Source organism: Haliaeetus albicilla, chromosome 1, assembly GCF_947461875.1.
Source record: "Haliaeetus albicilla chromosome 1, bHalAlb1.1, whole genome shotgun sequence".
Classification (NCBI taxonomy): Eukaryota; Metazoa; Chordata; class Aves; order Accipitriformes; family Accipitridae; genus Haliaeetus; species Haliaeetus albicilla.
Window position 1 is genome coordinate 56,057,508 of NC_091483.1, and position 14,585 is coordinate 56,072,092.

Below are 14,585 nucleotides of genomic sequence, written 5' to 3' on the forward strand. Positions count from 1 at the left end.
GTCAGGCTGACAGTAAATAAATGAAAAAGCACTAGAATATGCTTCAGAGTCACTGAAACCAGTGCTTAATCAGCAACAGGAAACGTCTACAGGACAAAGGTCAGGTACCTACAGTGTATTTACTTACCAGAACAGCTACACCCATAAATAAAGACTAAGTAGGCCACCTTAGTCCTCACGGTGTCTCTGAGCTCAGCTCAAACTCTAACCGTATTGAAACAGGCAAAAATGAAAGTACTTATATGGGTGAACAGCAAGTGCCACCCATGTCACTGACCATAAAGAGGCACATGTGGGCAAACAGATGTCTGTTAGCTGGGTTTTTTTAAAACATTTGGGTGATAAAAGAGAGACCTGGAAGAGTAGTAAAGGTTAGAAGGACACACTATAACACCTCCATACATGGAATGTCTGGTCAAAGGCTGTATTAGTACTCAGCATTTGTAAACATTCAGGTGATGTTTCCTGATCAAACATCAGAAAACTTGCAGCAAGTCAGTATTATGGATGGGAGGAAAAAAGGCAGAATTCCCAGCTTCTGTGCACCAGCTGCTTAGGATATATCTCTCTTCTATAAAAAAAGCTGTATTGTTGACAAACCGGACTGTATTTTCAGAAAATGAAATTCCGTTGTCAAAAGTACTCCTGACAAGCAATTGCAGATCAATTACAGACCAACTTAGCCTGCCACCAAAGTTTTCCAAAGAGGGGGGCCCTGCAGACACACGGACACACATCACCACCACCACCACCCCTCCCTTGTACCACCAGCCTGGCTCCCACTCAGCCTCCTCGTCCTGTTCTGGACCTCGGCACCATTTTAAAACCTGCCAGAAAGGAGTCAGGTACAGGAAACCCACTCTGCTAAAAGAGTATTTTCTAACACACTTGCCAGTTTTGTTTTGCTGGAATTTAAACAGCAAGAGAATAGCATTTGCTAGAAGTATATAATTCCCCATATAGCTCCAGGATGCAACCGTGATGAGTAAAGAGGTTGATGGTTTGAATCAGTACTCTTTGGGATGAAAATTTTTTATAGCATGGCTGTTTTAGGTGTGGCTAGGAAGGCAGGTAAAGGAAGATGGTAGAACAGGTTTCTATAGAAACTAATAACCTATGTACTTCCTTCCAACCTCCCTGCAGATTATTTAACCTATCCAAGTCTTCTTGACCTACCTACATTTAGTCAGTGCAGCTATGTAATGAATTTAATTGCCCATTAATTTGTCCTAATGTACGCTAGTAATGAGTAGCTGCCAAGATTTGTTTTGTATCAGCATTTAAAAGCCATAATTTAGTTAGCAATGTATTGCCTCTGAGGTTTTCTTTGTTCTGGTTCTTAACCACTCGCCCTACTTTCCAAAACACTACTTTAGATAATGTCCTTCATTTCACTGCCTGGAAAACCTGACAACTCACTGAAATACTCTCCACTGAGACTGGCCATGAGAAAGAGATCCCTAACACATCAGCCTTGGGTTTTCTTCCCTAGTTTAGAAGGGAAGGCATTTTCACTTGCCCATTATTTTTCGCCCTCAAAATCCATGTCTTTTAGCTACTAATCATCAGCACTAAATGTTCCTTGCCAATGCTTTCTACAGAACACCAGGGTAAAAAATAACACATCTGGACAAATTGGATAATTCTGTAAGTGAAGCTAAAACCTCTTGATCTCCTCATACTCTTCCTTCCAGTTCCATAATAACATCACAGTTTTTTTAGCTCAAGGTGAATATATAGTAGTTTCACACGTGGCTTCTCTAGGGGAGTAGAAAATTCTCTTTCCTATCAGAAAAACTAGTAAAAGTCAAAGCTACTTAAAGAAGGTCATGATCAGGTCAGATGCACATGAAGTGCAAAGACATAAGCCAGACCTTCTTCATCTAGAATCCACTTACGTGTGCAGAGGACCAGGTGCTAACCCCAAGATTATTCTCCTTGGATCTATCAGATAGATAGTGTTTAAATGCTTACCAGAAATATTAATTACACTCTTTTAATCCCTTGTTTAAAAAAGCACAGATCATTTAGTACATAATCCATGAATAATTTATTACAATATAAATATTAGCATAATTTCACTAAAATTTAAAATCATTCCAAATTAATAACTAAATGTAAACATTTTCAAAAATAACATCCCTTATAGCAAATGTTTTTTATACAAAAAGATTATCGATAATTTACTTCTTAACATGATAGACTTCCTGTACACCATGAAAATAAGCATTAACTTGGTTTTCTGACATTGTAAGAAAATAACATTATTTTTATACTAGACGTTATTTATGTATAAAAGCAGATATGTAGGTCCAGTAGAAAATACAGAATTTTTGCTTGGTACAAGTTAACTGACTGCCAGGAGTTGGTATAAAAAGAGTCCAGATCCTTTGCAAAGAAAGTATTACTACATACCTTAAAAAAAAATGCCAACATGCATCCATTCAAGAATTGGACTGGTTGCTTTTTCATACAAATAACCCATTTGGTCACACTACAGTGATGACTGTATAAGCAAACAGAGGGGCCACAAACTATGCAAAAGGATTTCTTTTTCTCTTTTTAGGCTCAATCAATATTTTCTTCAGTTATTCTTTAAATTGTATGAGTAACTCACAGTGAAAAGCAATGCAAGCTTTTGTTAAAGGGCAAACTGTAAAGAAAACTCCATTTTTAGTCTTTTTAATATTTGTATTACCTGGTTTTAACTATAAAGATTTTGTAGCTTGAATCTGGCCAATAAAGCCAAAGTATTCTCTACATTACATTAACTAAGAAGTAATGAAACCCTATTTATGTATTTTCTTCTCTGAAGCCTTTTTCACACACGTGTTTTAACAGCAAAGAATTGCTGCAAGTCTCATCACTTGGGAAGCTGAAAAAATATTCCAAAGCTGTATACGTGGCCATTATATTTTCAAGGCAGGTACTTTTTCTGTGAAAATGACTCTTGCTGGGGTAACATTGCTGCCGTCTCCTGCACTATTGAAAATACTTCTCAAATGAGGTAATCACAGGTGATAACCTGAATACCCATTGCCTAATGACATCTTCTGGGCTTCTTTTTAAATCAGCCATTACCTGCAATATTTTATAAGAAGAACCGGACACACTTTTCAGTATCACATTTGCTCTTCATTGTAAAAATGAGGGTTTAGAAATAAGGTGCAAGTGACTGATACAACTTCTACCTCTTCCTGTAGGTATGTCAACTACAAACGTAGCTTAGTGAAAAAAAAAAAAAAGGTGCTTGGAATTTAGGAATTACTTCAAGTTAGTATCACTAGTGTTAATTTCTAGTTTTTGATAGCTTCTAAAGCATCATTAAAAATAATTAATAAGTGAGATGTTTTATGAATGCCTTTCAAAAAGGAAGTACTGAAAGCTTGCCCAACACACACATATATAAAATACCAGCAGCAACCCTTTTGTTCTTACAGCTAAATTATGAGCTTTCATTCACGGAACAATTCGCTATCCATCCAAAGTATCCACTTTTACTACACTCTTTGAATGTTAGAGAATATACAGCCTGCTTCATGAGGAGGTTCTGCTTGGCATATAAATCTCAGCTGACTAAAATCAGTTTTTAATTGCTGAAATGCTAGCATCCTCTGGCAAAGGTCCTGGACTCACACTTAAAAACCCAAGAATTGGAAATGCTACCTTTCTAACGAGCTTGTCATGACCCACACATCTGATTGCTGAAACTACTTTCTTGCTCACAAAGTGGCAACAAAGGGGAGTGTAATGAGTAAAACATGGACTGTGCAAGGTGTTTTTGTGAAATAAAGATCAGTGACCACAACTGAGGAGCATACTGTTGTACAGATCCTAACCTTCAAGGCCTACGGTAGATTAATAGCTAAAACATCTAATAGAGGTGAATACTCATTTTTAGAAAAGATGAAAAGGTCAAACTAAAACAAAAGATGTTTTGGTGTTTCTCAGTCCTTGTTTGCAGCCTTTACCCAGTATTTTTAGAAATAGTGCTACAATTGGAAAATGGATTTTGCTTTTATAACGGAATATAAAATAACAGGACTGTTTTGCAATTAAGAAACAATGATACCTTTCTGGAAAATGAGAAAAAATTTTGAAAAGCTTAAATGGGTTTTGATGAATAGATGGCAATATTAGGAAGAAGTACAGAAAGAAGTGAAGTCCCTTCTTAAGCCTCAGAGTAGTATAAAACAGAGTGGACATTCTTAATTACACATTCTGGTTTTCTTCTGCCTTTGAATGCTTTATTCTTTCATCTTATGTAATTTTTTAAGCCAATAGCAACTGTTTTCAGGCCTCTAATGAATATGCTTTTTCTTAAACTGTAACTTGGTCATAGTTCTGAAATAAAAAGGTACATGCATATTCAGGGATTTGCAATCCACTCAGGATTCCTCAGGTAGAAGCACTAAGACTTTGCTGTTAAAAAATGGATTTTGAAGGAGACTGGTTACCAAGAACCATATTTCATAATTTTTTTTGGTGAAATCTATACGAGATTCATTGGTAGGTGATCAAAAGTGAATAGATCTTGCATAAAACTTTATTTTAAAAGCTAAAAGGGTTAAACACTGGTTTCTTCATATTATACCTCCAATGAATATCCTTCATGTAGAGTATCTACAAGTTTGCTTGGCAATAAATTATGAAAATATAAAGAAAGCCTGAAATATTAAGGCCAGCACTAAGATAATAGCAGAGTGCTTGTCACTTCAACAAGGATTGTCTTTTATCATGATGGGAAAATTGCACTTTGTAAACATAACTTACAAAGACCACTCTTCCCTGCTAAAATTCTCCAATAGGAGATGCTGCACAAAAAAAGACAAGGTTTTTCATTACTTAACATACAATCACTTTTCTGTTTGTCATGTAAATTATTGAACACTTCCATTCATTACTTGGTAGTAACAGCTGGCACACAGAGGAGTGGCCCACACTTAACTGGCCTTACAGATGGTTTTCCAGAGGATTGCAGAAAAGAGCAGCATTCTGGTAGACACAGGTGGGCTGAGTCTGCAATTCATGGTGCTTCAATGATGAATGCCGCTTGAGAGTTTCATTGACTGAATAAAATGTTGTCCTCCTCATACACCAAAGCTGGGTCTTCCATGGTCTCCAGTAAAGTGTGACAGGTTTCATATTCACGGTGTGCTAATGGTGGTTCTTTGGCAACACTGGACATCAACTGACTCCAGGTGATATTAGTATTTTTGAAAGCGTGCAATAGAAAAATGCCAATGATGATACTGCAGAATCCACTCAGGGTTCCAATGATATCACCCAGGTCCAGACTACTCCACTCCTTGAACAGGATAATGGAGCATGTCGCAACTGTTGTGGTGAAACACACGTAATAAATAGGTGTCACTAGAGATGTATTGAACACGTCCAACGCTTTGTTGAGATAGTTGATCTGAGTGCTGACTGAGAGCACTAAGATGCCCACCAAAACATAAACCAATGGATGTCGATAAACTGGTTTCTGCTCCAACATTTGTTTGATGGCAATGCCCAAGCCTTTCACAGATGAGACAGAGAAGGCACCAATGAGTGAGCAAATTAAAACGTAGATCAGTATATTTGTCTGACCTCTCCTTGGAGCCACAATAAATATCAGCACGAGGGCAACAACTGTCAGGAGAACAGCAAACGTAACAAACGCTGTAAGAAAGAAGAAAGGGAAGAAGAGTAACGTGCATGAGAGAAAATACAAGACTACGTACATGTTAGAAGTTATTCAGTGTCCCGAATGAACTCTATGAACTGTAGCACAAGTTCATTGCAACTGCATACAGACCTGGATCTTGCAGCTTTCTTTCCATCTCATCTAGTGAGGTGACCTCCTCCTCCTCAGGGGCGTGAATAACCATGACCGTTGACCCCAAAATGCTCAGTACACAGCCCAGCTTTCCATGAATATTCAGCTTCTCGTTTAAAAAATAGGATGACAATATAGCACTGTTTGGCAAAATATAAATAAAAGGTTCATCTCCACCACCACGCTAGACATTCAAAATCTGTCTGTGTAACATGCTAATTCAAAGTAATTCAAATTCAAAACCTCTTTTGAATTTGGATATATGGGAAACCAGCCTGAAACAACCAAATTTTATGGAGTTTTGCAAGTAGGTTGGTCAGGACGAAGAAGGTCAGGTCAGGTTTTAGGGGGGTTAGCAACCCTGATCCCTCCTCTCCAGGTTGTAAAGGGTCCAAATTGCTCAAGGAACTTCTCATTACTGATTGCCTGGCTCAGGGTATGTGCTCTCACACACCTGTAGATGGACCACACAAACTGTTACTTTCTTCCAAAAATGGTTTAAAGCACTTCATTTGCTATTAAAACCAACGTACACAAGTTTTGGAAACTGTTCCTCATCCCTCCCTGGGCTCTCCCACCCAGGCACAGTTTCCTCCTGGCTTGCCAGGACTCCCCCAAAAACACAGAGAAGGCACATCTCCCCCTTTGAAGAGGACTGACCCCAGGCTCTCCAAGAGGTTCAAGATTTAACCTAAGGATAATAACCTGGCCCAAATGAGGCCACCTCACAGGGCACACGATCAGCCAGCTAGAGCATAACCTTAGGCACAGACACAGGCTTAATGGCGTGTGGATGTGCTCACAAATAGTTTTTCAACCCACTGATCGAATTACAGCTATTTTTTCACACAAGGGTAATGAGCTCACTGACATGAAGTTCTCACGACCTCTCTGTTTCATGAAAATTGGAAAGATTGCTACCCACATCAAAGGAGAGGGCGTTAAAACTCAGGCTGTTTTGCAAAGCAGCAGCCAGGCAGCCAGTTAGTCTGCATCGACCTATATGCTGATCCCAGCATATCTGTAGGTGACAGAGTTACACTGGTTTTGCTATGATGGAATGGCTTCATTTTTAACAGTTAGATTACTGCAAGCATCTTTAAAAAAAAAAAAAGATACATAGAATCACAGAATAGAATCATAGAATCATTTAGGTTGGAAAAGACCTTTAAGATCGAGTCCAACCATTAACCATGCCCACTAAACCATGTCCTAGAGGACCCCGTCTACTCGCTTTTTGAATACCTCCAGGGATGGTGACTCAACCACTTCCCTGGGCAGCCTATTCCAATGTCTGACAACCCTCTCAGTAAATAAATTTTTCCTAATGTCCAACCTAAACCTCCCCTGCCGCAGCCTGAGGCCATTTCCTCCCGTCCTGTCTCCAGCCACCTGACAGAAGAGACCAGCACCCACCTCACTACAACCCCCTTCAGGTAGTTGTAGAGAGCGATAAGGTCTCCCCTCAGCCTCCTCTTCTCCAGACTAAACAGCCCCAGTTCCCTCATAAGACTTGTGCTCCAGGCCCCTCACCAGCTCCGTTGCCCTTCTCTGGACATGCTCCAGCACCTCAGTGTCTTTCCTGTAGTGAGGGGCCCAAAACTGAACACAGGACTCGAGGTGCGGCCTGACCAGTGCCCAGTACAGGGGAACAACCACCTCCCTGCTCCTGCTGGCCACACTATTTCTGATACAGGCCAGGATGCCACTGGCCTTCTTGGCCACCTGGGCACACTGCTGGCTCATATTCAGCTGGCTGTTGACCAGCACCCCCAGGTCTTTCTCTGCCAGGCAGCTTTTTTTACATGGCCCAGGCTGGTTTTAAACACAATGTTTCATATAGTATACTCAGGTCTAAACAATAAGAGTTTTACATTTAAAATACAATAATTCCATTTTGCTAATAAATTATTTCTCAGAACATTTGTTGTAAGCATAATTCATGTCTTTTCTGCTTCTGTGATAGCTGTATGTGCTTAAGTACTTCAAAGTTATTTGTTTCCTCATACATTGGAAATAATGAGTGTTTGAAGGGCATTCATATTTCAAAACAACCACAAATTTTAACTGTGGATATTAAAAAGGCTAAAAGTTTCTTTGCCTTCTTTCCAGAAGGACTTGGAAAAGACCAGACAAACCCAAAATGCTTCCTAAGTGTGGCTTAATATGAAATTATGCTCCTATAAAAAAGAACTTTTTTTGAAAACATTTTAATGGAGAAATACTGTATTTTCTTTTGAAGTTTTTTCATAACTGAAGAACAGGATAAGACTTTAAGACAGTTTCACTTCTCTAGGAAAAGATAAGTTACAGCCTTCTACCACTGTACATCAGCAGTATACCTGGCATACATGGATAAGAAATGCTTCATAATATAGGTGGAAGGCTGTTGGGAAAGCATATATGTTAGTTTTGGGAACAAGACTTCTCATTCCCTCTACCCAGAAAATTCAGTTCTAAATAAGAAAGTGATCTTTCCACTGAGGAACAAAAAGCATTTTTTGTCCATATATTGCTTTTCAGTTCTCTTACTAAAATTCTCCACTTTCAGCCAAAGACAGTATTTTTCCGTCACACAGTGAATGGTTCATTTGTCAAGGTTTGCTCCCAATCTGTACTAACCTTATGAGAACACTCAGTGCACCCAAGGGGGTAACTAAGGTTGCAGGTGCAAAGGCATAGGCAGCAAAATTTGCAGCTTCTCCTAATCCCACTGCAGAAGAAAGAACATTTGGATCAGGTTGAGGTGGGGGGGAGGAATAAAAGGAATATAAAAATAAATATTTTGTATGATAGCAAATATAAACCAAAATCTTTTTTCTACACTATATATGCAAATTTTCCTTTCAAAATTATCTAACCTCCTCTGGAAATAATAAAGGCTGAAGAAAGCCAAATACTTTTCCCCTAAGTACTCCTAGAAGCTGGACAGATTCAATCCCGTTGCTTTCGGCTGGATATTAAAGAAAAGGTTGTTATTCTGCAAAAAGCAAACACAATATTTGAGAGATGGAATATCAGAATGGCTTCTGTCATAAAGGTGATTGCAAAGACATTTCTTTTAAGTGAGGGGAGTGAAAAATCAGGGAATATATCTATTTAAAACAATCATCTGCTTTATGTTGCATTTACATATAGGTTGAAAGGAAAGAGGTGACTTACTTGAAAGCAGTCCAGCCCACCAAAGCCATTCCTTCAAATAAGAATATCCACCCTGTCCTGAAAGCAGAAAAAATAATCTCGTATTAGAAGAAAGAGATCACCTTATTATAATAAACTAACTACAGCTTCACATTTGCCTCTAGTCATATAAAGTACTGAAAGAGCATGTTATCTGGATGAGACATGAAGACTATTTAGTTAGATTTTGACTGACATTTTTATTAATCACCCTACTGTTTTGTGGCTTGAATTCCGAAAAATGATACTTGACTAAAGGGAAAGTTCCAAGCAAAAGTAAAATGTCCATGAAGATTGTTTGTGAGTTTAAGAAATGCTTCAAAGTGCTCTCCCAGGTCAGATCCAACATATTCATACACAGTCAGCTGCAGTTTGACTCGGCTTATACTTTAAATTGAGAGAAATTAGAAAGAAAAAAGCCACTGCATGCATTAATTTTTTTGACATAAAATATAAGTATATTGAACGTTCAGTAACACATTTGTTTCAAATAACCAAATTCTCTGCAACAGTATATTGCAATAAACACAACAAACAAAAGAAAACCTGCTAATGCTGTATATTTAAATCCATGCAAAGGGAATGATGAGATTAGTCCAATGGTCTCTTTCTTGCTCTTCATCTGTTGACTCTGATGAAAGAGTAGTTGTACTAACTGTAGAAACTTTTCTAATAAGTATCCTTCTACAGCTCATTGCACTTCCTTTTTTTAAAAAAAAAAAAACAACCCAAACTCTGAACCTAGTTACCATCTTAAGACTTTCCATCTCAAATGAGGGAGGAAAAAGATGGAAAAAAGAGAGAGAAAGGGATTTTGAAGGGTAAGATGAATGGAGAATTTCAATTGGTACCTAACTGCTGTCAGGGAGGAAATATCACCAGTTTGCTAGATTTAATACCCACCACTGCCCCTGTGGCCCTAGGAATTCTGAAATCCCAGTCCCTGCAATCACACACAGAGAAATAATACTGTATTTCCACCCGTAGCCAAGACAGGACTTCTGATCACTGTTAAAGTATGACAGTTTTCACCTACAACAGTTTTAAACGTGTGATCTGTTAACTCAAACCTTGATTTTGCCAAGTTACAAGAGGCGTTTGCATCCCCAGCAGGAGCAAGGTAGACAGCATCACTTACCAGCTCGGGGGACTCCTTTGTCTGCCAGTTTCAAAAGCCCTTTCTTCTTCAGTATGAAACTAGCACCAATAAAGATACTGGAACCTATTGCCAAAGCCAAGCCAATGTAGAGCCGGTATTTGCTTCCAGCAGGAGTGGAAATGCTCTGGTTCGTTTCATTGAGAGTCCCGTCCATAGAGGCAAGGAGACAAGAGCGTGATTCAGACACGTTGATGATCTGACACCATGCTTGGCAGGAGTCATGGCAAGGAAAAGAGAGCACAGCACCTGGGAGGAGAAAAAGGAGGACAAGTGATTCACGAACAAGGCACAGCTCTGAAGGAGCCCCGTCCTTGCTCTGCTCACTCCTTTCCACATGTTTCCAGAGCACTTATCACTTCTGACCGTGCAAATAACTCACAAAATCCTCATAACATACACAGTGCTGCCCCAGGTCATTATCCACCCATCATTCACAGGTGCATGCCTTATTTTATATACATATATATATACACATATATTTTGCACTACATCAGCTTAGTCAAGCGATTAGGGCAATACCAAGGAGTGCAACAATAAAATACTATCTTTGGTGTAACTCAAAATTCACCTTGAAATCATAAAAGCTAACCTGAAACCTCAAGAAGAAAGGGTTCTTTTGTATTGTGCAGAGACCACATCCCCAAAACACAAACATACAGCCAAGTCCATGATTTCAGACTTTGCCTGCTAGAGTAAGCCTGCTACTATTCCAGGCTTCTGCTTTTATATCTGTAGCTGAGATCTGGAAACAACAAATAAAAAAGAGAAGGAAAAAAAAAATCTGTATAGGGAGCAAACTCTTGCTACATATGGGCACTAATATGTACTATTAAGATTGTTCAGTGACTGCTGTGTAAGCCAGATCTTCTTTAACAACTCATAAAATTTTGAGGTGGAGGCCTCATCACAGCTCACAGAAATTTTCATCGAACCTCAACAATGCTACGCTGAGCTGGAGGAAGACCACAGCCTGCAAGGGACAGTCCCCCTGGCTATCCCTGCCAAACAGCCGCAGAGCCGGGTGATCCTGAGTTAAGACTGAGGCTCCACACTCTCAGCCAGCCAAGCCTTATCAGCATCACTACGATGACAGCCTGCGGGAATGACATCATTGCCATCAGCCTAAACATGTTTTTTTAAAGAAAGAAGAGGTATTGCATTTCCAAGAACAAAAGGAGTTGTTGCTTTGCACTGGGAAGCAGGGGACAGGCAGCAATGCTGCAACAGGGCTTACAGTAGTCTAAGCAGATGTTTCACAGTTTCTCATGGTAGACTGCAGCATGCAATCAGCATGGATTAGAGAATCTAGGCTGGAACAGCTTTTAAGGACAACCTTTTTGGAAAGAAAGGTTTTATTGTGAAGACACGTTAAAATATGAAACAGCTGATGCGGAAGTACAAAAGCTCAATCCATTGTGATTCATATAAAGCATTGGATGCAACAAATAATTTTGCTTTCCATGGTTCCCTCTAATTAAAATGACACATGAAGGATTCATCCTGCTGGGTGGCACCATCAGTAATACACTCACTTTTTTTTTTTTTTCCCCCCCAACTGAAAAAACACTTGGACACTTGGTAGAAAAGGATGTGCCACTGTGTCTGTTCATACCTAAGCTCTGGAAATATTAATGTTCTGTCAAAAGTACTTCACTGAACAATTAACAATAAGCAGCCTTGGATAATTCACCTAATACTGTTTAGGAAGGAATATTTAAAATAGAAAAAGTATTAAAAACAGTATGAAATTTGACAGCGTATGTTCATTTGCAGCTGACAATGTTGATACTAACACTGGGAGACACCATCCTTTACAAGTAAGGAACTAGAATGAGTATCTGCTCCCGGTTTTCCTGTGCCATACTGTACAATAAACACACTACAGGAAGTTATCATTTGATTTTCAGGCTGTGCAATCACACTGCCTTGTTTGCCAAGAGAGCTTCTATATAACAGGAGTTGTTTTGTATTGTTAAGCCAAACTTTATAAAAATGGTCCCACAAGATGGATATGTCCATATCCTGCAGCTGAAGATTAAAATCTTAAGACTCACATCTACTTGAAATTACTTTTGCATAGCATGTAGGATAGATAGTATTTTGCCATCTTATCATTACTGGAAGTTGCAATTGGATAATGTAAAAGAAATGGAATTTGCAACTGTATCCGAAAGTATTTTAAAATTCTAAAGTATTAGCATAGTCTTAAAAGAAGAAAATTGCATACACTGAAGTTTTGACATAATTATTACAGATTAAATTACGAAAGAAGATTACAGAGAAGTCCTTTAACCATCACATAGCCGAGCAAGGCAAAAAGCAGAGAGTTGCCAGTGAATGAAACTGCCTAGCTCTCAACACCTTATCATGATGCTAAACCAGACTGGTGGCAGTGGTGCCACCACCACTCAGCTACTACAGGCTTTATGTGAGAAGCAGCAACATTTCTTGCCTTCAGTTAAAAGAAAGCTTGAGGATAAAAACTCCTGGTAAGTATGGTCTTTTAGCTACTTGCAATGGTAAAGACAGCTTTCTATCAGTGTGTTGGGTTTCTACAGTGAAGAAAATAACACTCTTCTCCGACTTCTTGTGAGTGGTGTACTTTCATTTAGCTGGAGATGAATGGCAGGCTTATTCCCTTCCATATGACACTACTGCTACTTTTTCTACTGATTCTTAAGTTTTCCATTCCCCAGCAGACTTTATGACACTGAACAATGAAAACGTAATCGTGCCATCTGTAGTAAGTCATTCAGTGACTGCCCCAGGATGTTTCTCTCCTTTCTGAAATACAATCTTTGCTCACATTTACAAAGACACGTTGCATTTTTCACCTGTTCCGCCTGCCAGCTGAGAAGAGTAATTTTGAATGGTTGCGATCTCTGTCTATTGTGCTGAGAAGCTTTTTCCAATTTTAAAAAACGTGTCATTTGTTCCACTTGCACGTAAAGTGGTACGTCACACCACCGATCAAAGAACCACCTGAGAGATGGTAAGAGGAAGCTGATCCAGGAATTACTATTACTTTATTGCCCACTGTGAACAGTCTGACGATTACCTGGAAGGACTGAGGAAGGTGACAAATCTCTGAGGCCGCCTGGCTTGCTCAGCACCCAGCTTCTGTAGCTAAGCAAGTTTCACCTCCCACTGCCAAACATCAACAAATGTGAACCTGTCAGCAGAACCCCTCCTTGCAGAAATAAACTCTCTGAGCTCTGACTCAAGGCTGATAGCAACAGGAAACCAGTCTGAGTTCAGGTGGCGACTGTTGTAACTTCTAAAGTGTTTTTACAATTCAGCTAAACCCGAAAATGTTCTCTCGAACACCTAAACATTCTCTGTCCGAGTCGGGTAGATCAGCCAGCTTGGTACTACACGCTCCTTGTAGCAAGTTTAGCTTGCTGTCCTTTTGCAGTCCTGCAAAAGCCTAGGACTAACGTACCCTGCGGTTCATTAGCGACGGCCAGTTTAGTTTTTATCCCGCCACTGAAGATACTGGTCCTAAGTCATCTGGAAAACTATTTGCTTTGACTAGACACGTAATTTGACCGTTCTTATTGCGCTCAGGAGTCAGCTCACACCTGGCAGCAACACGGAACGGCTGCCTCCGCCACCCGGGAAATACCAAGCCCCCTTTTGCCAAGACCTGGCTACCGGGGCCAAAAGCGGATGTACCGGGAAGCGGCAAGGGATCGTTCCCCGACACACCCCTATTCCTAAAAACGCACGAAAGATGCCGAAGGGAGGGTTCAGAAGCGCAGGAGCCTCCCCGGCGCCACACTTCTCGGACAGCAACTGCCTGACGTCACGGCGGAGCAAAGTCTTACGTATGCAGGAGTCACGACAGCCGCTCCCGCGGTTCGGGCGCAGGGGCAGCGAGGGCGGGGAGGTGGCTACAGCACCGGCCCCGGCCCCGGCCCCGGCCCCGGTCCCCGGCCCCGCGCACGTACCGCGCCCCCCCCCGCGCCCTGCCGCCGGCTCCGCGCCGGCGCCGCGCCCCCCCCCCGCCCCTCCGCCGCTCCCCCTCCGCCGCTCCCCCTCCGCCGCTCCCCCTCCGCCGCTCCCCCTCCGCGCCCGCGCAGGCACTGACCCGTGCGGCAGGGCGGGCGGGCGGGCGGCGCCCCTCGGTGCCCCATGGCTGCGGGGCGGCCCCTCCGCGGGCTCCGCAGCGTCGCGGCCGGCGGCGGCGGCGGGGGCTCCGCCCGCCCGGGCGCGGCCCGGCGCACCTGGGCGCGCCCCGCTGGCCCGCGCTGGCCCGCCCCGCCCCGCCGCCCGCAGCCCCCGGGCTGGCAGCGGGAGGAGGTGGAGGTGGCACCCCCGCCGCGGCCCGCGGGCGCGTCCTGAGGGGGAACGGGCAGGCAGGGCTGCAGCAGGCACCCCGAACGGGTTTTGCTTCGTGTAAGCAAGCCGTTAGGAAGCGCC

General features: G+C 41.6%; 1 protein-coding gene across 1 annotated transcript; it reads right to left on the bottom strand.

The window, feature by feature from the left end:
* Positions 1–4,027: 4,027 nt before the first annotated feature.
* NIPAL1 (NIPA like domain containing 1) lies at positions 4,028–10,481 on the bottom strand. Its single transcript, XM_009912435.2, has 5 exons — positions 10,143–10,481; positions 8,987–9,043; positions 8,447–8,537; positions 5,804–5,964; positions 4,028–5,667 (listed from the first exon to the last, which is right to left on the bottom strand). The coding sequence occupies exons 1-5, from the start codon at positions 10,315–10,317 to the stop codon at positions 5,063–5,065; spliced, it is 1,089 nt and encodes a 362-aa protein (XP_009910737.2). The 5' UTR covers positions 10,318–10,481; the 3' UTR covers positions 4,028–5,062.
* Between the last annotated feature and the right edge of the window lie 4,104 nt (positions 10,482–14,585).